This window comes from Brassica rapa, chromosome A09 (genome assembly GCF_000309985.2).
Source record: "Brassica rapa cultivar Chiifu-401-42 chromosome A09, CAAS_Brap_v3.01, whole genome shotgun sequence".
Classification (NCBI taxonomy): domain Eukaryota; kingdom Viridiplantae; phylum Streptophyta; class Magnoliopsida; order Brassicales; family Brassicaceae; genus Brassica; species Brassica rapa.
In genome coordinates this window covers 16,896,399-16,921,212 of record NC_024803.2, presented here as the reverse complement: position 1 = coordinate 16,921,212, position 24,814 = coordinate 16,896,399, and the positions used below count along the sequence as shown (strand labels likewise).

Here is a 24,814-nt window from a genome sequence, read left to right as displayed (position 1 = left end):
ATAGTTAGTTAATCATACGATTATATTTTGTTATTATGCTAATAGATGATAAGACCAAATCATTGTTACTTAAATAAAAGGGTGCAGTAACCTTATATAAATAGATTTTTTCAGAATGATTATCTTTTAATAGAATAGATCAAATATGTTGGTTAATCGCGTTATAATACTTTATTGAGAGGGTCACTCTTCAGCTAACAATGTCTTCGTGACCCAACAAGCTCTCACTATCAGATTTTATAGTCTTGCAACTGTTTTTTTAATTTAGCTTTCGTAATAGCCAATGAATGACCCACCAATATCATTGTTTTCCACTAATCTACCGAGTACACTAGGATGTACCCTTACAAAATTTATTCGTCTTAGTTATTCTGCTATTATTACCACCACAATCAAAATATATCATTAAAACATACAATCATGCACACAGTCTTTCTAGCAGAAAGGTCATAAACAACATGTGGTTACATTTATCAAACAATCATGTGAGAAAGACAATATTTATCCTAAATAAAGGTAGTGGAATTAAATTGTAAAATATATATTTTATGGCTGTTTTTCAAGCAAGAACAAAAATGCAAAGAGTGCAAAAAATAAAAATATTTGAGAATATTATATTAATAAGCAACAATTATTTGCGAAGTCCTAGATCTACAATCACTAATTATTAGTGAAATAAATCAAAATAATTTAAGCCAAAAATTAGCTTATAAACGCGTTATTTTAATTATTAATTTTCAATTAAACATGAATAATCTCGTATTTTAGATCCGTTGAAAGTCAGTATTTAAAATTGTTAGTGAATATAATTACTTGGCTATTAAATTTGTGAAAGTAGTTAAACACTTTAAGTATTCGCGACTTTTAGAACTAAATTAATCTTGGTAATATTTTTGAGATTGCTGTATACAAAGGCATATGAAAATGTCACTTTGTACTCTTTGTTAACAAGGTTTGCGTTTTATACTATTAGGCAATATGGTCAACATTCTGAGTATTATTCGATTCGTCATGTTATTATTTTTAACTGAATCATAATGTAAACAAGAAACTGGAAATTGTCAACGACACAACTGATGGCTTTTTATCAACGTCGTCAGGACTTACGTATGCTATAGATGTGAAATTGTCGACGAAACAAAAATTGAAATAAAGGGCAAAAAATATAATAACATGGTCTGCTTCAAAGAGGCCTGGCTTGGCCGCCACGCCTAGATCGTTTGAGAAATATATTATTTAAATCCAGATCCACAATAAAGGTTGTGCTTATTGTCTCTGTTACATACTTTCTTGCTTCATAATATACAAGTGTTCATGATATAATAACGGCGTTTAAAACAGAAGAATGTTTAAATAAATATAGTGAGAACGACGCAAATTCAATGGTCCAAAAGAAAGATAGATCTATCAATCGCATGCTTCAGATCCGACATCAGGCCAGCTTATCAATGTGGTTGGTTAGTATATATATGTTCTTTTTGATTAAATATGTTCATATGATCTCGAAAGATATAAAGATTTCCCTTCAAACCGTACATACTGCTTTCATTTCTAACTAGTGACCAAAACAATACTCACAATTTTAACTCAACCTATCATCAGAAGTGGTGGACTAGTTAGTGGTTTTTATTTTTGGTAAATTTAGAAAAGGAAAAATGGAGAAATATTCGTCTCCAGTCCCAACCTGGATTCGATTTGTTTTTTATTTTATTTTTATTATCACTTGAACTACATAGACTTTTTCCACGAGCGCCAGGTGTACAGCCAAACGATCGCCAAACACTACTTTACTTGCTCCACCGTCACAATCGTCTGGGGCCCCTCTCTTCTAGATCCCTTTACTTTTCTCTCTTAAAGCAAAACCGTTTCCCTCTGATATTTTTTCTTTTTCCAGGATTCCTGGCGTTAGCGAAATACTTTTCGATCTGAATCTAACAAAGAGAAAATGAGGAGGAGTTTCAGTTTCTTCGAGCGATTCTCGAAAGCTTTCCAAGATTATCCTTCCCTCTCCAGGATCATCGTCGTCTCCACGATCAGGTCATCTTCTACGATCCGTACCTCTCTATGTTCCATTTACATGCTTACCTGTTCTCGTTTCCACCTTGTGATCTCTCGAATCTCCCTCTAGCACGTATGACCGTTTGATTTATCAGTTTCTAAACTTGTTTCAGCTTTGATTTTAAGCAACTCGACGTAGTACATACGTAGTGAACAGATTCGATATAACGTTTCTCGAATCATACGTTACATTTTCTCGGCAATTCTCATACTATCTTGGATCTCTGTGAATGTTTGTGGATGTCTCCAGATCTCTGATTTTGTTTCTGTGTTAAGCATTCGTTGGCTTGTTTGTGATCTCTCTGTGTATAACGCAACGATTTGATTCAAATTAGAGTTTACTGATGATATTAAATGTACGATTGTTGTAGTGGTGGAGGACTTATAGCCTACTCCGAGGCAAATGGAACAAACGGTGTTGTTGAAACTGGAACCAAGAAGAAGAAGGTGGTGCTGCTCGGAACTGGATGGGCTGGAACTAGTTTCTTAAAGAATTTGAATAACTCTCAGTATGAGGTTCAGATTATATCGCCTCGAAACTACTTTGCTTTCACTCCCTTGCTGCCTAGCGTTACTTGTGGCACTGTTGAAGCTCGCAGCGTTGTTGAGCCTATTCGAAACATTGGCAGAAAGGTATTTGTTTCTCTAGTAATGTCTCTCTTTTTCCCTTCTCTGCTTATAAATTCGGTATTTTTTGATGAAAAATTGCTGATATGTGCTTGTTTTTCTTTTCCCGGTAAGCAGAAGAACGTTGATACGTCTTACCTGGAGGCTGAATGTTTCAAGATTGATCCAGCAAGCAAGAAAGTGTTCTGCCGATCCAAACAAGGCGTTAGCAGTGGGAAGAAAGAAGAATTTTCTGTTGACTATGACTACCTTGTAATTGCTACTGGAGCTCAGTCTAACACTTTTAACATACCTGGAGTGGAGGAGAACTGTCATTTTCTCAAAGTAAGTCATCTCGGCTCGTATTTATTTTTGCTTCCCCTTAGTATGTTTTCTGTAAGCAGTGATAGTTTTTACAGGTTAGAAGCATACGGAAGTATATAACTACTGATTATTTGTATGGATGATAAATTTCTGAGGCTTTTTATTGGTTTCAATGTATGCTTGTAGGAGGTTGAAGATGCTCAAGGAATCCGTAAAAAGGTGATTGATTCCTTCGAGAAGGCAAGTCTACCGGAACTAAGCGAGGAAGAGAGGAAGAGAATCCTCCATTTTGTGGTTGTTGGTGGTGGGCCAACAGGTGTTGAGTTTGCCGCGGAGCTGCATGATTTTGTTACAGAGGATCTAGTCACACTCTATCCTAAAGCCAAAGATCTAGTGCGAATCACGCTTCTGGAGGCCGCAGACCACATACTGACTATGTGAAATTTCTTGCCACTTGAATTTCCATATTATGTTTCATGTTTCAATAAACAAAACTTATATAAATGATTCATGTGTTGCTTTTCTTTCATAGGTTTGACAAGAGAATCACTGAGTTTGCCGAAGAAAAGTTTAGCAGAGATGGTATTGATGTGAAACTTGGCTCCATGGTGACCAAAGTGAATGAAAAGGATATATCTGCTAAAACCAAAGGAGGAGAGGTTTCCTCAATTCCTTATGGTATGATTGTCTGGTCAACTGGTATTGGAACTCGTCCGGTGATCAAAGATTTTATGAAACAAATTGGCCAGGTAAAGTAATGTGCTTACTTAAACTCACACACTACAATCTTCGACATTTTCTAGCAAACACGTTTAAGAAATTGTCATTGCAAATTGCAGGGTAACAGACGTGCTCTGGCCACTGATGAATGGCTTCGCGTGGAAGGTTGTGATAACATATATGCCCTTGGTGATTGCGCAACAATTAACCAGCGTAAAGTCATGGTAATAGTCTCCTTCTTCTTCTTCCTAATGTCTGGCCATTCGTTTTGGATTCTAAACCAAAAAACTATCAATGGTCTCATGTTGCAGGAAGATGTTTCTGCGATCTTTAGCAAAGCAGACAAAGACAATTCTGGGACGCTGACTCTGAAAGAGTTTCAAGAAGCAATGGATGACATTTGTGTTAGATACCCTCAAGTGGAGCTCTACTTGAAGAGTAAACGTATGCGTGGCATTGCTGATCTTCTAAAGGAAGCTGAAGCTGATGATGGATCCAAGAAGAACATAGAGTTGAAGATCGAAGAGTTCAAATCGGCTCTTTCTCAGGTTGACTCGCAAGTGAAGTTTCTTCCAGCAACAGCACAGGTGAATTTTAGATATTTAAGTCTTTTCGTTCATCTTTAATGAAACACATGCATACACATAAACACACATGTTTGCTGGATTCTTGGGTGAATTATCTGTTCTATTTAACACACACGTACATTGTTTATTGGTTGAGTTATAATTTTGTTGTTGGCTGTCTTTAGGTTGCTGCGCAGCAAGGCACATACCTTGCAAAATGCTTTGATCGTATGGAAGAGTGTGAGAAGAATCCAGAAGGTCCCATTAGGATGAGAGGAGAAGGTCGTCACCGTTTCCGCCCCTTCAGGTTAGTCCTTCCAAAAAATTTGAAACAGTATCTTTTGATTTTTGTTGACGAAACCAAAACAAATCTAAGACGTTAGACTGTTAGAGAATAAGAATATGAAAGCGTTTCTCATTAATACTCTACATAGTAAACAATAATTTGGAAACTGATGGGACTTCCAATAACACGGCACTGAAACTTCGTAGTGTACTTGGGGTTTAGGTGAGGTGTAGTGTAGTGTTTGTGTTGTGGAAGATGTTAGTAAGCATGTTTAGTGAGTTTATGTAAGTATAAAGGTTTGTTATAGCTAGCTAGGATGTTTCAGTCTGAGTTTGTGTACACTGTAGCAAGACCAAATTGAAACCTCTTGATCCGTTTGGTTCAGGTTGTCAGCGGTTACGATATATACGTAGTAGATAAAGTAAAACAAATTGTAAAGTCCGGTATGGTTTAATTTTGGGAGGGTGGTACAGGTATAGGCATTTGGGATCATTCGCACCATTGGGTGGGGAACAAACGGCGGCAGAACTTCCAGGAGATTGGGTTTCTATTGGACACAGCAGCCAGTGGCTCTGGTATTCCGTTTACGCCAGGTAGATTAACAAACACACATTTACTTGCTTATTTTTTTTTAACAATTTAGAAGTTTTATTTCATTCATCATTTTAAACTTTTAAAAATGGTTTTGGTAATGGAACAGTAAGCAAGTGAGCTGGCGCACGAGAGTCCTTGTTGTTTCTGATTGGATGAGGCGTTTCATCTTTGGTAGAGACTCAAGTAGCATCTGAGTATAACATCACCAAAAGGTCCAAAACTATCTACACGCTCTGTCTCCCCCCTTTATGCTGCCAACCAGCTTACACTTTTAACTTCTCTTTCTCATGTGAAAAGAAAGTTTTGATTTTTGTTTTTCATTTCGGCGTTACATTTGTAATAAAATAATCACTACAAAGATGCGAGGAGATTTTCTTCGTTCATTGGTCGTACTGAGAGTTTGCGCTATGTCTTTAAAAAAATATATTTTCCATTGCGGTTTTTGCTTTCCTGACTACAAATATGTTATTTACTGCTCTTTTTTGCTTCCACATTGACAAAACTTCATTGCTAATTTTAGCATCTTGGATTTGCTTCTTTCTTTTCCGTCGAAACATAGATTAATTATAATATCTTTGCATAAATTGGAATTTAATACAAAACAAGAAGAGGTTCACTCAAGATTGGATGTTTATAGATGATCACTACTTCACTAGTCTTCTTCCATTGGCATGCCAAACCAATTCTTTGATCGATTTATTTGTTGATCGTAGAAGCTGACTGTGAATTATCCTCCCAGCTCTCCACAGTTTCTGCTACTCACAAGCTCTCTCATAATTTCAAGACTAATTAGCTCTCGTGATTTTGCTTCCTGACTACTCGTGAGACTCTTTTTATCTGCCTTTTCTTAGTTCGTGCTTGTACCCTTGCACAAAGGCGACGAGAGTTTGGTGCCAAATGATCGGCATAACTTCTGTCTCACGAAATCGTGTCAATGGCCAGATGAGCCAGCGCATATATCTTGTCCAAGATAGCTTTCATCAAGTAACTTTTTGTGCCAAGAAACACCATCTCCACCAAACATACCAAAGCGGCACTGCAATTCATGTATATGAATAATATTGGCAAAACTCGCAGACAGATAAAGGTATTAGCATGAGAGAGAGAGAGAGACACGTTTTGCTATTGAAGCCCCCACCCTTGTGAAAGAAGGCATCTAGTAATAGCTTGTTGCGTACAAATGTACAATCCAAGAGATGGGTAATTGATTTTCTTTGCCTTGGTTTTATAGGGTTTTGCTCTCTTTTCAAGAAACATTTTGTAGGACAAGAGCTCCTTTTGTAATGGAACTTGGGGCTCTTGCTTGCTGATAGTCTTAATTCATGGGACGTTGTCAGATCGTTCATGGCGTTACAGAACAAACCTTTAGTTAAGACATCAAAGTAACAAGTGTTTTTTTTTTTGGGATAAAACTTGACCACAAATACAATCTTCATTCCCTTCACACATTACATATATCCACACACTTTTTTTTTGTCTTTGTGATACTTCTGGTTTCAAGCCAAGTCCACTCCTCCTTGTTGCTGTGCAAGATACCTCTCTCGGCGTTGCTTCTGGTAATTACAGCAGAAAGAGAAACACGTTAAACATCATACTTTCACATTTATTGTCTTAAAAACAGCAAAAAAAAGAGAAAGAAAGAAGAAGATTAAAGCTCTCACCCATTCATCAATCACAAGTCCTTCACCAATTGGCTTCGGACCACTACTAATAACCTCTGGTGCTTTCTTCCTTGCTTCATCTGCAGCATCCGCTTCAGCTAATTGACTCTTCAGTTTCTCCATCATCTTTAAAGAATAGAGAGAGAGATGTAACATGATCCCAATTAGATCACACTTGACGGCGACAAGAACAGGAAGAAAGAAAGAGAGACTCACAGGGTTAGGGTTTTCAGGATCCAAGAAGACCACACGCATTACTTGCTCCTCAGAGACATGATCTTTTTGCTCCTCAAACTGCAAAAATAGAAACGCAAAGACCACGCCCATGACATATTTTACTCTTACAGATTCTGAACAAAAACTACCATTTTTACATACCAGCTCAGGCATATAGTCCGTGGGGACTTTCATCTTCAAGCTCATGATTTTAAACTTAACCCCACTCTTTTGCTCCATTGGCTTTTCATTATTCTCAGGAGGCTCAACAAACTTGAAAACTAAGAGAAGTTCAACAAGATATACAGAAACAGTCACCACATAATCCTCCAAGGCCAATGGATATCAAGCATAACACAAGCAAATACCAGTCGCGACGATTTCTGCACCAGGATGAAGGATAGCCCCAGCAGGACGCATGAAGCAACTCTTTGGTTCCGTTGTTTGAAACTGTGGAAAACAGAGAGCATCAGCAGCAGATATAGCGACAAGAACTAAACTGTAACTCAAAACCGTTTTATAACCATGAGAAGAAAACCTTGAAAGCTACATGTGACTTGCTTGTATTCTTAATCTTAATGGCACTCCTGACTTGCTTCTCAGGCTCATCTTCAAAACACACAAAATTACATAAATTACTAAACTACCATCTAATTATTATACAAAAAAAGACTGAATCTTCAAATAAAATTCCACCTACATTCATTAGCTCAACAATTGATAGTAGTATCTATTTCTACCTATAAACATATTTTTATTTTCAAATTACAAGTTAACATCATCATCATCTATCAAATTACAAGGTGACATCATCATCATCATATTATTCAGATTACAAGTTAACATCATCTTCATCATATTCAATATCCAGTATCAACATTCCCAGAAAGAAAAGGCTAAACTTTTTTTTCAATCCTCAGTTGAGTCATTATCACCACTATGATCCAAAAAATCGCAACTTTCCAATAACCCTCAAAAAGTAATGATCAGCAAAATCGGAATTTGGATAGAGTAACTCTCACAAGGGAAGTAAAGTTTGGAGGAAGGGTCGAGTTTCAATCGGCGTTTAGTAGGAAGAATCGATCTCGCGACTGATGACATCGAAGGGATCGTCGCGGCGGGTTGTTGACGATGGGTTTGGCCCAATCGTTCGACGACAGGACGTGGTCCCTGATAGCGAAAATGGCGAGATTGATGTATATAATTGTCACTGAGATGAGAAGACGAAGATGAAGAGGAAGAGGTAGCTTGATGATCACTGGAGTTTCGAAAGGGTAGTTTGAATAAGCTTCGACGTCGGCCATCGGAATCGGATTTTCCCGACGTTAAAGCCATCGGACCACCGCGACACAAGGAAAGTGAATTTTGATTTGGGTTGGTTTCACGTCTGGGTTTGGTTTGTTTACTGTTTCGTTAAGCGAGTGTCACATCGGAGGTAGAGACGATTCAAAACGCGATGGAAATTGCGTTTTATAACGACCGCGTCTTGGATTCGCTTCTTATTTCTCTTTCGATTGACGGCGTTATGAAGGCAACGGAATGATATGAATAGTAGAGATTTTGGGGAACAATTTTCTTTTTAAAAGTTACCAGTAGGTCTGGGCATTCGGGTCATCGGGTCGGATTCGGATCGGGTTCTTTCGGATCCGGATTTTTCGGGTCTAAGAGTTTAGGATCCGATAGGGTACTTTTAAATTTTTGGTTCCGGATCGGTTCGGATCGTGCCGGATCCGGATCGGATCGGGTCTTAGATAGTTAGACCCATTCGGGTAATTAGAATTTATCGGTTCGGATTCAGTTCGGTTTCGGATCGGGTTCGGTTCGGGTTCGATCTAAAAAAGACTTAAAAATATCTAAAAATATTTATATATCCGAAATATTCAAAATTTATGTTTTTATTATATTAAAATGTGTATATATACTAAATTATGCGAGATACAACAACAATTCGTTGTCTCCTAGTGGTTGACTCCCATGTTCTCTAGACAAATAACTCGTCTTCGATTCCCTCGTGATGCATTTTATTTAATTTACATTATTAATTCGGGTATCCATCGGGTTTTGGGTTTGGATCGGGTCGGGTCCAAGACCCGCGGGTCCTTTCTAACAAGACCCGATAAGGTAATTTGATCGGTTCGGTTCCTACCCGAATCCGGTTTTTTTCGGGTCGGTTAAAAGTCCGGATAAAATGCCCAGGTCTAGTTACCAGTTATGTGCGACCGCGGTTACTAGATGAGTACTTACCACTCTTTTTTTACAGTTACTACTTACCAACCAAAACATGTACAATTTCGCTCCTGGATTCATTTTTTCAAAACCAACCTAAAATTTGGAGTCAATTCCAAAACCAACCTCTTTTTTTTGTCATTACTATTCATCCTTGAAAGTTCCAAATCCTCCTTATGTTTTTCAATTATTTACCAAAGTGCCATTATTAAATAATTATTTAATAATTTTGAAAATGAGAAAAAACCTATTACACCCTAAACATTTCTTCTTATTTACAACAATACCATTATCATCAATTTTCCAACCACCATGAACCACCACTTTTGAGCTCTTAAAACCTCAAGAATTCAATTTGTAACCACTTTTTTCTCTTTCTAAACTAACAAATCTTCATTTTCTCTCATTTCCTCTTCATTTTCATCTGAAAATCTTTCATAACTTCCATTTTTGTAATCTAAACTTTCATATTTTCGAGTTTATTCAGTGGTTAGTCGAAAAAGGTGGTTCTTTTTGGTCATATTTGGAGCTTGGACGGTGGTAAATGGTGGAAACGAGCTTTACACAAGAAAAAGATAACTATTTACTGGGTTTTTGTCATTTTTCATATATGTGTCGCGATAGTAGACTGTTTTGTATGTCTACTCTTATGTGTAGACGTACGATGCGATCTATTGTTCAACGCACAGGTTACTTTTGCAATTGACCAAAACAATTTTTTTGTATAGTAGACTTCCCTAGAAGTCTGCATCTTAACCTTTGAAAACAAAAACAAAAAAGTAGGTAGACTTACTAAGAAGTCTACGTAAAGAGGTTAGTTTTTGCATTTGGCCAAACTCTATGCAACTTTTGACTTTTCATAGTAGACTTCACCAGAAGTCTACATTATGTAGACTGCTATGGAAGTCTACAAAAGTTCAATTTTGCATTTGACCAAAACTTTAACTCCGTTGAATAGGTTAGTTTTGTATTTGACTAAAAGATTATATAGTTGACCAAATCAAAAAATAGTGTAGACTTCATATTCAGTCTACTATTCTCAGGAAAAAAAACGTAGATTGCATATGAAGTCTACTTTTTTATTTTGGTCAAATGCAAAACTAACCTTTCGAATTTGGGGTAGACTTCAGTTGAAGTCTACACATGTGTAGACGTTCATATCAATCTATTTGTACAAAGTCAAATTTGGTCAATTGCAAAAACTAGCCTGTTTTAAAAAATTAAAAAATGTAGACTGTAAATGAAGTCTTCTTTGGAAAGTCAAATTCTGGTTGAATTCTGGTCAATTGCAAAAACTAACATTTTCAAAATGTAGACTGAAAATAAAGTCTACACATATAAAATCATAACTTTTTTTTAAATACAAATGATAACCCATGGATTTTTCAATTGCAAAAACTAACCCTAATTATAGACTAACTTGACAGTCTACAAACGTAAACTGAAAAAACAGTCTATTATTATGTAGACGGATTATAAAGTCTACATAGAAAAATCTATAAAAGATGGATTTGTGTATTATTCGTAATGTATTTTCAAGATTTTTTAGTTTGACAGTGTGCGTTAGTTAATCCTAATGGTCTTGAGGTATTTTGAAAATATAATCTTTTATAATTATTAAATTACCAACATTTTGATTTTACTGTCTAGTTAGCTAATAAGTGTAGATGTCTTTATAAGTCTACTTTATAATTTCAAAAGTGAAAAGAGAATACTTGTTGTGGTTGAAGAATGTTAGTTTATGGAAGAGTGATATGTAAGATCATTTCTACGTACCTTGAGAAAAAAATCAGAAATATTAGAATGGGACTCTCTTATGTTGATTATTAGTATTTATGTGTTTTTATTTATTCCTTACCGCACATAATTTTACAATAGAGATAGACAAGTGTGAAACTTATAAACTTATATTGAATTTGTGGTCTTGAGTCAGTATTATGTGCCATGTTTTATTGCTTTTAAGTTGTGTTACGTGATGAAATTTTGTTGAACTGTGAGTCTTAACTTTGATGTATTCCTTTGGAGTTGTATTAAACAAGTCTACTTTCGGTCGAGTACACTTCAGTACAGAATATCCAAGAAAATTACATAATACAGCAGTGATACAAAAGCACAATACAATATAGCTAGTACAAAGGCATATAATACAAACACCTATTACCAAAAACTTCATATCCTCCAATTCTAGCCAAAAAATGGTTGCACAATCAGGGCAGTTGAAGCGGCCACAAAGAGTGCAATCAACGATAGAACATAGACTTGGCCAATGAATGTGGCCATGGCTTAAAATACAAGAACTCCATAGACATACTGATGCTGCAATATTAAACAGAGGAGAGTTGACTTTTAATACACACTCATGGATCTATAAAAGCTATGTCTATCTAGAAAACATAAGTTCGGTAATCTAAAAATCAATTTGCATTAATAAAAGGCAAAAATTAGAAACCTGCAATGTCCGTAACAGTTGGTTGTGATACAGTATTGACAGTGGATACAAAGCTTCCGCCTTCTTGCAATTTTCTCGTCTCAGAGAGTTTCAAGATCGCTATTGAAGTCTACAACCGGTGGAGAATCTCTCTTAAACGCCTGTTAAACAAACAAATAAACAAAGTAAGACTCAAATCTTTTTTTGCTCTTCTGATTAACAGAATTAAAAGTGGGACCAACCTAGACCGAGCCATGCCAGGACTGTAGGTCAGTCCTCTAAAGTGAAAGTCCCAGCCTGATAACCGATAGGCACCTCACTTGCCAGCAAGCTGCCAATGCCGGTTATGGCAGAAGAATCATCACTACTCTAGCTAGATTGCTTATAGCCTACTCATGATTTCTCTTGAAAAGAGTAGAGAAGCTGAACCTGCAAGGAATAATCAGACTAGAAATGTCAAGGGAAAACTCCAAGGATTAACTAGGGCTGTCAATTGGTTGGGTGCCCATGGGTGTGACCCAGTCCAGACTGTGTTGGGTGGGTGTTGGGTGAACCCATAACTTAATGGTCCAGTTGGGCTACAAAACCGAATTTGCCCATGGGTAGTTTGGGCCAAACCAATTGGTCACTGGGTTAACCCAATACATTAAAAAATTAGGTTTTTTAATTTTGGGGAAAAATCAGATTTTTCCATTTTACGATTCCCCGATGAAAAATCTTCTTCTCGCGATGAAAGATTCTTGAGGCTTCTCTGCATCTCGATTCGTCTTCTCCAACCATGATTTCTCTGGCCTGAACCAGATTTCTCCATTCTCTGCATCTGACTTCTTCTTCTCGCGATTTCAGGTATGGTTCCTAAGTTTTAGCTTAAGTTCGACAAATACTGGGATGAGTACAGCGACATCCTTGCAATTGCTGCAGTCTTGGATCCAAGACTGAAATTTGAGATTTTAGAATATTGTTTCTCAGTTTTGGATCAGTCTACTTGTAAGAGAAGGTTGGCTAATGTTCGTTCAAAGATCTATAAGTTGTTTGGAGCTTACAAGAAAAACAAGAGAAACAGTAGTGCTGCAACAACTTCACAAGGAGAAACACACGATGTTCCAGCCGGTTATGGGGTAAGTTATCAATTTCTGTAGTTATTTGTGACAAGTGTTGTGAATTTCTGATATTAAATCACTGATGTTTAACCAGTTTCAGGGATTCTACGCCTTCTTTTCTCAGAAAGCTGTTGGCAGTGGCAAGTCTGCTCTCGACATATATCTGGATGAGCCATTGCTTGACTACGCCGCTCACAAGAAACTAAATGTGTTACATTACTGGAGAGACAATTCGGCTCGGTTCAGAGAGTTAGCAACAATGGCACGAGAGGTGTTGAGTATACCCATAACAACTGTGGCTTCAGAATCTTCATTTAGCATAGGTAGTAGAGTGCTCAACAAGTATAGGAATTTTCTTCTACCCACTAATGTCCAAGCCTTGGTCTGTACTAGAAACTGGTTAAAAGGGTTTCCAGCAATGGGTTAGTATAAACAATTGCTTCATATAAACAATTGCTTCATATAATCAATTGCTTCATGCGACTATTTTTTTTGGCAGGTGATGAGAAGACAGAAGAGGAGAAAGAGGAAGAAGAGAAAGAGAAGGAAAAAGAGGAAGAGAGTGGAGAGTCCACAGACTTGACTAGAGATAGTGGAGAGAAGGTATTATCTTGTGCTTGTTATGGATAAGATATTGAAATGCCTTGAGTTTGAGTTTGTATGTTGATGAATCTTGTTTCTCGATTTTCAGGCATAGCGGAATAACAACTGAGATGATGGATGGAAGTTGCAACAACCGTTAGAGATATTCAGGTTCATGAGCTCCATTTTTAACTTTTGTTTACATACAAGTTATGAGGCTTGAGTTGAAGACTTGCTTCAGGTTCACACTGAGCTTTTATTCTTTTGCTTGTGTTGATAAGTTTAGTTGTAGACTAGTATACCTGAAAAGATAAGAGCACAGTTGGTAAGTTTAAGTGGTCAATGTTTCTCTGTAGGCTGAGAATCAAAAAATAAAAATGTTTCATATTTCAGAAACGAGTTAGAGATATTCAGGTTTCATGAGCTCCTTTTTTAACTTTTATCTACATACAACAATCATATGCTTTCATGTGTCTTCTTTTGTGTTAAACATGTGTTGCTTTAGTAGCTTGAACCGTAGGTGTTGAACCTTCTTTTTTTCCTTTTTGCAGGCTGAGGACAAGTAGAGAAGCTGGAAGCTGAGAAGAAGTGAATCAATAAATCAGAGATTTATATTTCTTTTTTTACATAAAACAGAGCTATCAAAACCTTAAAATTGTATCCACATTTTTTTTACATCATATTTGTATTAGAGGTGAACAAATACAAATTAAACATTCAGCAGATTTGAGAGATAATTTTTTTTACATTAAATTGGGCTTAAACAGAATTGCTAATCATGGGAAAGCTTGGGTTGGCCATATGGGTGTTGGGTTAAGTTGGGTGTGGGCTAGATGTGGGTGTGGGTGTCTTGAGACCAGGAAAAACAAATACCCATTGGGCATACCCATTTGGGTGTGGTCCAACCCAACTGACACCCCTAGGATTAACTATCAAGTTCAGTGAATATTACGAGCTGAAGTTACAATATTGTTGTGATTAGTTGTTTTGAGGTGGCCCTCTTCTTTCTCAAGCCCTTCAAAAGCTGCAAAAAAACAACCACTCGAACTTAAACCAGGCCCTTACGGGTAAAACAAAACTGAACTCTGAGATTTATCGAATCAGTTTGTACATTCACACAAGACATGAACCAGATAAAGAGAAAATTACCTCAACACTTGGATAGAGAGACATACATACACAATGTTCCTTCGCCGGCTCAGATCTGAAAAAAAGCAAAAAGTTACTTAACAACGGCACGACTACGACGACGAGACACGACATCGACAAAGACTTCAACAAAGACCAAAATCTGTGAATCAACATGAAACAGAACAAATCGAAGACTACTACCTTGCAGAGGGAAGATATAGCAGCAGCAGCGGGACGGCAACCAGTGTAAGCGGCAGAAACGGGTTGACTTCACCGGAAATCGCCCGAGAGAGAGAGAGAGAGAGAGTAACGGCCGCTAGGGTTTGTCTTCTTTTACCAAATGAAGACTAAAAATTGTATTTATATGTCGGGAAAGTTATCCGGTTAGGTTAAAACTTTTCTGGTTTAATACTTGTTAGATTATATTATTTTGGTTAAATTAAATTGTTTCCGGTTCTGTAGACACACAAGTAGGTCTACAATCGGTATGTCTATTACAATTTTTTATATATATATTTATATATTTATATAATTTATTTTTTGTTCTTTATTTATATATATAATTTATTTATTTTTTCTTTATTTTTATAATAAGTTTAATATATGATATCATTTCCGTTTCCATAAAAACAAAATTTAATCAATCTTTTTTGTAATTTCAGGTCTTATTAAACTAAAAAAGACGTCTACTATACCCTAAATTAATCAATTGTATCCTAGTAGACCAAAAAGACGTCTACTATACCCTAAATTTAATTTAAAATTTAAGATTTTTTGTAAATACCAATAAAATAGACTGAAAAAGACATCTGCAGATAAATTGACTTTATTGTAGGTCTATGAAACTCTAAACCCTAAACCACAAATCTCAAACGCTAAATGTTTTGCTTGATAATCAAAAAGTCTCAATTGTACAAAATATAAACTACTAAACATTACTATGCAGATTTAAGATAACAAAACAATAAAAAAACAAAATCTAAAATCTAACCCTATGAAATCAACCACTAAAAGACATAACATGTAAGAACATTTTGTTTCTAAACTATGAACATTGTCTAACACATGATAACCAAATTAGTATATATTCTTTAAAATTGTTCAATTATATGAAATTTTAATTTATTTAGTTCATATTATACATTATATTGATGATTAGTTAAAAATATCACAATAATTATTTTTATACATTTTTAAAATTAAATTATTAGATCAAATTAGAGTGTAGACTATAAAATAAGTTTATAAGGTAGACATCATAGAAAATCTATATATATGTAGACTTCTTTTATTACGTGTAGACTTCCGAAGGATAGAAACGTAAAATACATTTCTGTTTTTTTGTTTGGTCATAAGGGTTAACTAGTATTTTCACTACCCTTTTAAGTTGGTTTTGCATTTGACTGAAAGTGGGTTAGACTTTTAGATTTGACTTGAATATTTAGGTTGTTTTCAGCATTTATGATTTTTTTTTATAATATTTGACTTAAATTAGGTTTTAACAATCCGATAATTATGAATTTGAGAATCTGATATTATCCGAGAATCTTACGCTAGAGTTGGAAATTGTTGCTAAACAGACACCTAATGGGAGTTTTCAAAAAGGCCAAATTAAATTAAAAAAAAAAACAAAGATATCGAATAATGTATTTTTATACCATGTATATTCACATCATAATTTAGAACTTAAGAAAAGTGATTTGGTGAGAGACAAAACCATTTTCGTTTTTGTACATTGATTTACAGAAACTCAAACAGCTATACAAAGATTAAAAATATTCACAGCAAACATCTTTAAAATAAACACAGAAAATAAAATAAAAACTCAAAATCAAAGCGGAAAGAGGAACGTGTTTTGATATTACACCACCAGATCTAGCAAGCTCCCCAACAGCTCAGAAACATAACCGTCCTCAGAGACTCCTCCGCCTGCCTCAGTCTCTCGCTAGCCGCCCCTCCAAATCGCCTCGACTCCAGATCGCCGTTCAGCCTCCTCACTGACGAAGATGTCGCGACTGGACTCTGCGGCGACGCCGATTCTTTTACTGCACCGCCGCCACTTCCGGTAACACACTTGTCCTTCATTAACTTTCCCGACAACTGATTAATCACTCTGTTCATCTGCCGCAGATTTCGAGATTATAAATTTCTGATCCTCAAGTTTTTTTGAGTTCTTCTCTGGCTTTTCAGATTCTCAAGAGATGAGTTTCTTCTTTCTTTTTGGAGAGTGAGAGATCATTGCTTTATATAGAGAAGGTACAGTGAGTGAGAGCTACAAGATTTGGGAGAAACAACCGGCTTAGATGGTAAAACCGGGTGCTCGACGAATCATGGAATAGCTACTTGATAAGTGACGGGCACGTGGCGGTTAAGGAAGGTTCGCGACTTGTTGGTGTAGGATATGATCGATGAGAGGAATGGATATTTTATTTCTTTCTCTCTTGTTCGAAAATGGTTTTCATTTTAGAAGATATTTTATTATCAGCGTCGCTTTCATCTGGATAACTATGAATATTAATTATACGAATGTTTTAGTTTGTCGTTAGACATAATTGCCATGTACGATGTAACTTATTTTGTTTTACTTCACTTATTACGCTTTGACAAAAGTTTTTTTTATATGCTTTATCTGCTAATCTCGATGGTTTCAGAAAAAAATATTTAATATTTTAAAATGAATTTGGTACAAGATTAACAAATCTGAATTTAAAATTCTTTGTGAGTAATGTCAAGAGTAACTAGATTCTTTGTTTAGTACTCGGTAAACTAGTTGGGTCCAAGTTTAAATCCAGACTAATCAAGTAAAAATCAAACCTAACACATACAGTTTTACACCGTTCCGAAATTAGTCATCACTAGACTACCATTGCTTTGATCAAAGGTTTTGTTTTTGTTTTGATTTCAAGCATGTCTTTAATAGTTTATACATTTGTACTAATGATTGACTTATATTCTAAATCGTCTAAAACGTAATTGATAATACGATATTATGTAACTATGATTGCTCTCATAGTGCACTTTTAATGTAGTAGTTACTCAACAATTAGACAGTATTTTACAAAATTTGATTTTTTTTTTCCTTAGAAAAACGTCCGACTTCCGCCATATTTAATTAACGGTTTGTACATGATTGAAATAGCAAATTGGTGGTGGATACATTGACAAATAGTTGTTTTATATTGTTAAAGAACTTTGGATGTGTGCTAAAGTGGCAAGCTTGTCTGCCACTTAGTTGTTTTAAACAGTTAAACCTAATGTAACTTCCTTACAATATGCAGTATTTATTTTCCTTTTTAAAATTGGGTGATTTTAAATATAGTTGAGTTTATTATAATTCTATTCTATTTTTTCTTTAGAATAATTTTACTATTTACTCAATTTTAAAGTTAAAATATAACAGGAAAATTGAAGTTTAAGTTGAAGATGTGTTTGAGTACTCCTCTACTCTTGCGTGGAACCCTAATCTTAAAGATTTTAAGATCATATTTAACTTCTTCGCTGGTAAAAAAGAAGAAGAAAAGGTCAGTAAGATTTAGAGCTTACCCATCATTGGAGTCCTTAGCCTTTTTTTAATATATTTTTTTTTTGAATAGTTAAGGACTCTAATCCCAAATGTTGGTCCAATGGTGTTATCCGTTTTGGAATCTTTAGCAAAAAAAAAAATTTTTAAAACAATAAAATTTAAAAATTTTATTTATTAAATGACAAAATAGAAACATACAACAATTAAACATTTTAATCATTACCAAACTTGTTCCAAATATTTTGAATCAAATCAAATTTCAGTTGTTCATGTATATGTGGGTCACGAACTTGACTACGTATTTCAAGCATAGTACGGAGATTTGAAGGCCTACGAGTAAATGACATATCCACCTCTGAACTTCTACTCGACTCGCCTTCTTCAAACTCTGATATATCACACTGAGCGTATCTATTGCGTTCATTTTCCACTATCATATTGTGGAGTATGATACATGTTCGCATAACCATCCATATTTGTCTCTTGTCCCACAAAATAGCCGGGTTTTTAACTATTGCAAATCGAGCTTGCAATACTCCAAAAGCACGCTCCACATCTTTTCGGGTTGACTCTTGAGCTTTAGCAAATAACTGTTCTTCAGAACTTTGAGGGTTTGAGATAGATTGGATAAATGTAGACCATCTTGGATATATACCGTCTGTGAGGTAGTAAGGCAAACCATACTGGTGTCTGTTGACCACGTATTGTACCCTTGGAGCTCGACCTTGTAAAATGTCATCAAAAACAGATGCTCGATCGAAGACGTTAATATCGTTTAAGGTACATGGAGGACCAAAAAAAGCGTACCATATCCAAAGATCTTGTGAAGCTACAGCCTCCAGGACAATTGTTGGCTTTCCTGATCCACGTGTGAACTGTCCTTTCCAGGCGGTTGGACAATTTTTCCACTCCCAGTGCATACAGTCGATGCTTCCTATCATCCTAGGAAAGCCGCATATCTCTCCAATATCGAGCAGTCGCTGAAGATCCTATGGAGTGGGTCTTCGTAGATACTCATCTCCAAATAACTGGATTACGCCTTCTGTGAAATTGGTTAAACATGAAAGTGCCATGCTTTCACCAAGTCGGAGATATTCGTCAACGGCGTCAGCCGTAAGCAAGCATACGAAGTGCTGCCGTACACTTTTGTAGTGGAGATAGACCTAATCTTCCGGTAGCATCTCTTCTTTGTTGAAAGAATGGAAAAGTTTCTGAGAGGCGATCGACAATACGCATGAATACTACTTTGTTCATGCGGAAACATCGTCTGAATAAATGAGGCGGAAATGTTGGATTTTCACTGAAGTAGTCATTCCATAGACGGGTATGGCCCTCTTCTCGGTTTCGTTCGACATATGCACGTTTACTCTGTTTCTTTTTTTGGTTGTTTACGATGTTGGTGTATGTATCTTCAAAATATTCATCAAAAGCCTCATCCAAAACCGCATCTAATCTTCAATCGACTTCATCTGCCATAATTGGCTATCTTTCCTTTTCAAAAAAAAATTAATTTACTAATCAGGTTTATGAAGCATGTTTAACTTTTTTAAAAAATAATTACTAATCAGGTTTATTTATCAAGTTTAGAGTTTTAAAAATAAAGAAAATACTAATCAAACTTGTGTAGATCATGTTTATAGTTTAAAAAAAAATACAAATCAAATTTAGAGTTTTTATCAAATTAAGAGTTTAACTCATGAGATGGTTGATGCCTTTAATAATGTCAAATTAAGAGTTCCACACTTTTGTTTGTTTTAAATAAAGTTTTACTCGGTAATGAATATCCAATGACTATAAATGAAAATAACAAAACATGAAATTGATTCAATTAAATAGTTACCAAAGTGTGAAGAGTTTGTAGTGTCGAGAGTATGTCTAGTGAGGGTATGGTTGATCGATCACTAAACCAAATACAGGTCTAATAAGAGCACTCTTTCTCTCCCTGTTGACAGAACACAAACCGGACGTAAGTGGTGGAGAGTGGCGCAACAGAGTGTGGAGAGTGTCGCAACAGAGTGTGGAGAGACACTCAACATAGTGTGGAGAGTTTGGAGTGTCGGTTGATGCCTTTGATATGTTTATAAAAGAAAGTGTGTAGAGTGAACGATGAGATAGTAGTACAGAATGTGGAAGAAGAGAAAAGAAATTTCATACATCCGGTTTCAAGTTTGAGTACAAGAAGAGGAAGACTACAACCCGACTTTATAAAGCCAACTTCGATACATAAAGCAACAAAATAAAACCACCACCCGTGACTACGTTCTGACTTAGAACTACCCGTGACATACACAAACATAAAAATAAAACCCGTGACTTGGTTCTGACTTGATTAAAGACTACCCGTGACATACACAAACATAAAACTTGGAAGAGCCAAGCACCAACGAGGACTAAATCCTCTTTGACAGACCACTTTCTTCTCTCTTTCACATTTGACTCTTGCGGAGATTGAGTACTAAACTAAAGACTCAAGGTCAACTGACTCTTGGCTCGCTAAAAGGTTAACAAAACTAGAGGAAGTTGCCATTTGGGAAGAAGTAATTGTGATTCTACAGCGACTAACCAGTAGGATTAAATAGGGGATTCTACAATTACTCCTAGTAGAAAACAGTCTTATCAAAACAGCTAGCTATAATTTAATGAAGTGGTTGTTTGCAAAATGCAGTTACAGTCAATTAAATGGTGGTTTAGTATGCATTTATAGCTACAACATGACTTTTAATTACTAGTATGCAATAACATATACTCAAGCATTTTGATTACTCAAAGAAATGAGGGTTGGAAGTTGTTTGTACATTACCTTCTAAAGGTCAGACAGTCGCATTTTCATCCTCTGAACCTCTTCTTGAAGCTCTTCCTGAACAGACATGAGATAAAAGAGTCAAAAGTTTTTCAAGAAAATATGAAAATAAAATAAGATGAAGAAGGAACGACACTAACCAGGCTCTATGTTACGACGTTGTCCTTCTCTGCAACCCACTTGAACATGACCACCATACATATTAGAAATACTACACTAACCAACACACAAACAAGCAATGAATAGCCATTTGCAATCCCGGTTTTCTTCTTAGCTAACTCCCCCACAATCTTCTCTACCTTAACCAGTTTCTCGTCACTCTCATAAGCTTGATCCTTAAGCTCCCTAAGTTATCTCTGATGGTCACGCAACTCCTCCATGACCGCCACATCCCACCATTTCCACACATAGCAGTCTCCATCATCCGCATTCTCACAACTGAAGTACCTTCTCCCTGGATCTTTGCTTGTGTAAGAAGTTTCAACAAATGCCTCACCACCACAGTAGCAGGTCTTGGGGATTCCATCATCACTCTCAGGTTGAGGAGGGTACTCAACCGGCTCCGCTATGTTGTGCCTACTTTCAGCATCGTCGGAGTATAGATCAGCTTCCGCTTGAAGAAGCGAAGTTATATCTATATCGTACTCCTTTGAAGATGAAGGCTGGCTGTAGCTATATCGACCCATTTTCCTTTACCTGAAAGCAGAGAAACAAAGGCGTTAATACATAAGAGAAGCAAATTACTCCACTGTATACCCGGAATCAATTGAAAGCGTAATCATTTTCAGACCCTTACCAAAAACTAAAATATCCCCCAATCGATTTAAACCCTTATAATTTTGAAACCAATCATTTGAAATAAAATAATCCACGAATCGATTCAAACAAAAACCGTTTTCAAACCCCAAATCCGAACCCTAATTTGCGAAAAATTGAATAAATCGATTGAAACCCCAAATCCGAACCCTAATTTGCGAGGAACAGAATTTGAAACCTAGCGTAAATCAATAAATTAACGAGAGAACCTTTTGATTTACCTTCGATTGCATCGAGAACCCTTCGATTAACCTCTTTATCGTCGAGAACCCTTCGATTAGTGTTCTTCACCTTCGAGAGCAAAATCGCCTTTGTCACCTCCTCTGTTATTTTTTTTTCGCGTGTTGAGACTAAATGAAAAGAAGACGCGAGACCCTTCACTCAACGCGCTAAATGCGTATACCACGTCACTAAGGATCACCCCAATTTAATCCTTAATTACGGATCATTCCTTAGCTTATTTGCCCTTTTTACCAATATTATATTAATTTAACTTAAAGATTAACCCCTAAGGATTATGCTAAAACCGCTGTTGCGGATGGTCTTTAGGTCTGGTCTTAACAATTGGTTTGATTTTAACACCAGTAGCTTGGTTCTATATAGTTCTTTTTTAAGTGTACTATCCCTATGTGGGCGCTCTAGTTATTCTATGTGTGGGAATTAAGTTATTGGGCTTCAAATACCTCATAAGTTTGGCTTGCTTGGTTTCTGTCATTCATTTTAGGCCCACGTTTGATTTTTAATTAGAAGTCTATTTATTAATTAATCTGAACCCAACAAAAAAAATAACAAGTAGAGCCCATTTATCTTTTATCCACATCACTAAAAATAAAATCACTCACTCACTCGATAACGAACCTAGAACCGCTCATTTTATCAAATCAAAACCGGTTTAGTTTTACCGGTTTAGCATCAGCCGCGATGCACATTCTCGACACCGGAGCTCGTTTCTCCGCCGTTAGATTCTCACCGGTATTCAATCCTCCCCGCAGCAGACACTTCACAGTAAGGTATCTTCAAATCGGATTCCTCATCTGCTTCTACTTCTCCCAACACAAATCGTTTTCGTCTTTGCGTCTCTCTCAGGGCTAATCTCCCGTTTCCGAAGCATCAAGCTAAGTATCACAGAGAGCTCGAAGCCGCTATTGATGCTGTTGACAGAGCTTGTCGCCTCTGTGTCGATGTAAAGAGATCGCTTTTCTCTTCCAAAGACAAGATTCTCGAGAAGAATGACCAGACACCAGTTACAATTGCAGACTTCGGAGTGCAAGCTTTAGTCAGCTTAGGTAAGAACAATAAAAAAGAATTAGACTTTTTCTTTATTACAGAACCAAAGGGTTTAAAGTGATTCCGACACTTTTTTTTTTTTTTTTATGTCTGGATTTGCAGAGCTATCGAAACTGTTTCCTTCAATACCTTTGGTCGCTGAAGAAGACTCTCTTTTCTTGCGTGAGAACAATCTTGTGAGCTCTGTTGTTAGTGAAGTCATCGCTAAAGCAAGCGTTGGAGATGATCGCTTGTCTGATGCTGATGTACTAGAAGCTATTGACAGAGGTGGCAAAGATGCTTATACTTTTTGCAACAAACCTGCTACTTATTGGGTAATGTTACATTTCTAACCGTTATCTATATAGATTGTCATCTTAAAGCTTGCAAATTTTGGAATGAGAGAAGAGTGATACTCTAGGTTTGATGTATTGCAAACTAATATGGAAAATGATGCACTCAGCTCAGTAATTAATACTATGAATGTTGTGCAGGTTTTGGATCCAATAGATGGCACTAGAGGGTTCCTTAAAGGAGACGATGCTTTATATGTGGTATGTCTCTTTAGCCTGCGATTCTCATTTCCTTTTCACTGTTTCAAAAATGGTTCTTTTAAGAGTTACTGATATATAAAAAAAAAACACTACTAAAAGTTCTGAGCCATGAACAAAGATACAATCAATATATTTACATGTTTCTGATATTATTCTATATACAACAAATCTCAGGTAGGATTGGCCCTTGTTGTAGATAATGAAATTGTGCTAGGGGTCATGGGCTGTCCAAACTGGCCTGGTGACTCTTCTGATGGAACCACCGGTACTTTAATGCTCTCTCATATTGGCTGTGGAACGTGGACCAAAAATTTGCAAGTATCAGGTGATTGGACAAGGCGTTTTGTTGATGCATGTGGTTTAGTGAACAAGGCTCGGTTTTGTATTCAAGATAGCCAACCCTGGGAATCACTTCCACTCTCTGGTCTGTTCGACACAAAAATAGATTCAGGTGACTTGCATGGTAATGAGATTCGGCTTTTGCCCACATGTTGTGGAAGGTATCCATCCATCCACTCACTATCTCTCTTTTTTTTTTCTTTTTTTTTGAATGAGTGTTAAATTTATTCGAATTAACAAAACATTTTTAATGAGTGTATCCTTTAGCTAACCGGTTTTTGAATGTTTTCAAAGTGTTCTTCAGAAACTGTTCGTCAACAAATATTTGACAAACTTAGCACTTGCATGTAAGGTACTTAGATCAGTTTTTTTCTTGTCTCTTTGTACAGTTTGTGCAAGTACTTGATGATAGCTTCTGGTAGAGCATCGGTGTTTCTTCTCCGAGCAAGAACTGAGCGAACGATAAAGGTACTCATACATATCCACGCACAGGCACAGTTAAATCTTGGTTCTTCTTATTTGTTTCACTCTTAAAACATGTAGTCTTGGGATCATGCTGTTGGGATCATATGCGTTCATGAAGCCGGAGGAAAGGTTACTGAATGATTCTTGACAAAGTAAAAAACAAAGCATCGTTTGTCTTTAAGTTCTTGAGACATAATAGTGTCTCTTTGTCTCTCAGGTAACAGATTGGGAAGGAGTTGATATAAATCTGGAGGAAGATCAATCTGAAAGGAGGATCATTTTTCCGGCCGGTGGTGTTGTGGTTAGCAACGGAAGTTTACATCATCAGCTTCTTGAGATGATCTCTTCTGCTTCCCCAACACTTTGATTTATATGACTACTCACTCTACACTAAAGAGTTTATATGATTTTTTACACACTAAAATGTGATTATAACTTCATGTCTCCATAGTCTCTTTGTTTGCCTTTATGTGAGAAATTGACCATATCCTTCTTTTAGTAAATTTGAAAGTTCATCATACCTGCATTTATAATTAGTTATATTGTTATATAG

At 36.3% G+C, this 24,814-nt stretch overlaps 6 protein-coding genes across 8 annotated transcripts; 3 read left to right on the top strand and 3 right to left on the bottom strand.

Annotated features, from left to right (window-relative positions):
* The first annotated feature begins 1,811 nt into the window (after positions 1 to 1,811).
* Positions 1,812 to 5,595, top strand: LOC103839780 (external alternative NAD(P)H-ubiquinone oxidoreductase B2, mitochondrial). The gene is made up of 10 exons (XM_009116267.3): positions 1,812 to 2,037; positions 2,430 to 2,691; positions 2,803 to 3,009; positions 3,175 to 3,425; positions 3,521 to 3,737; positions 3,828 to 3,932; positions 4,020 to 4,295; positions 4,460 to 4,581; positions 5,034 to 5,153; positions 5,261 to 5,595. The coding sequence occupies exons 1-10, from the start codon at positions 1,946 to 1,948 to the stop codon at positions 5,346 to 5,348; spliced, it is 1,740 nt and encodes a 579-aa protein (XP_009114515.1). The 5' UTR covers positions 1,812 to 1,945; the 3' UTR covers positions 5,349 to 5,595.
* On the bottom strand, positions 5,465 to 8,598 carry LOC103839779 (vesicle-associated protein 4-3). Of its 2 annotated transcripts, XM_009116266.3 has the most exons (7): positions 8,054 to 8,583; positions 7,570 to 7,640; positions 7,400 to 7,481; positions 7,194 to 7,312; positions 7,032 to 7,109; positions 6,816 to 6,941; positions 6,458 to 6,707 (listed from the first exon to the last, which is right to left on the bottom strand). In XM_009116266.3, the coding sequence occupies exons 1-7, from the start codon at positions 8,364 to 8,366 to the stop codon at positions 6,651 to 6,653; spliced, it is 846 nt and encodes a 281-aa protein (XP_009114514.1). In that variant the 5' UTR covers positions 8,367 to 8,583; the 3' UTR covers positions 6,458 to 6,650. The 2 variants fall into 2 exon arrangements, with proteins under 2 accessions (XP_033136444.1, XP_009114514.1); XM_033280553.1 differs by lacking the exons at positions 6,458 to 6,707; positions 6,816 to 6,941 and adding an exon at positions 5,465 to 6,190 and having other exon boundaries at positions 8,054 to 8,598.
* A 3,113-nt stretch (positions 8,599 to 11,711) lies between these two features.
* On the top strand, positions 11,712 to 14,120 carry LOC117127713 (zinc finger BED domain-containing protein DAYSLEEPER-like). The gene is made up of 7 exons (XM_033278348.1): positions 11,712 to 11,870; positions 12,099 to 12,233; positions 12,552 to 12,803; positions 12,886 to 13,207; positions 13,285 to 13,388; positions 13,477 to 13,608; positions 13,919 to 14,120. The coding sequence occupies exons 1-6, from the start codon at positions 11,712 to 11,714 to the stop codon at positions 13,480 to 13,482; spliced, it is 978 nt and encodes a 325-aa protein (XP_033134239.1). The 3' UTR covers positions 13,483 to 13,608; positions 13,919 to 14,120.
* Positions 14,121 to 16,133: 2,013 nt separating this feature from the next.
* On the bottom strand, positions 16,134 to 16,834 carry LOC103839776. The gene has a single exon (XM_009116265.3). The coding sequence runs from the start codon at positions 16,617 to 16,619 to the stop codon at positions 16,374 to 16,376; it is 246 nt and encodes an 81-aa protein (XP_009114513.1). The 5' UTR covers positions 16,620 to 16,834; the 3' UTR covers positions 16,134 to 16,373.
* A 1,399-nt stretch (positions 16,835 to 18,233) lies between these two features.
* On the bottom strand, positions 18,234 to 18,962 carry LOC103839929. The gene has a single exon (XM_009116416.2). It carries the CDS (start codon positions 18,960 to 18,962, stop codon positions 18,234 to 18,236), a length of 729 nt encoding a protein of 242 aa, XP_009114664.2.
* A 3,454-nt stretch (positions 18,963 to 22,416) lies between these two features.
* LOC103839775 (putative PAP-specific phosphatase, mitochondrial) lies at positions 22,417 to 24,781 on the top strand. 2 transcript variants are annotated; one of them, XM_009116264.3, is made up of 8 exons: positions 22,417 to 22,647; positions 22,724 to 22,923; positions 23,027 to 23,238; positions 23,398 to 23,457; positions 23,632 to 23,957; positions 24,186 to 24,264; positions 24,340 to 24,413; positions 24,479 to 24,781. In XM_009116264.3, the coding sequence occupies exons 1-7, from the start codon at positions 22,559 to 22,561 to the stop codon at positions 24,400 to 24,402; spliced, it is 1,029 nt and encodes a 342-aa protein (XP_009114512.1). In that variant the 5' UTR covers positions 22,417 to 22,558; the 3' UTR covers positions 24,403 to 24,413; positions 24,479 to 24,781. The 2 variants fall into 2 exon arrangements, with proteins under 2 accessions (XP_009114512.1, XP_009114511.1); XM_009116263.3 differs by having other exon boundaries at positions 24,340 to 24,390; positions 24,479 to 24,779.
* Positions 24,782 to 24,814: the final 33 nt, after the last annotated feature.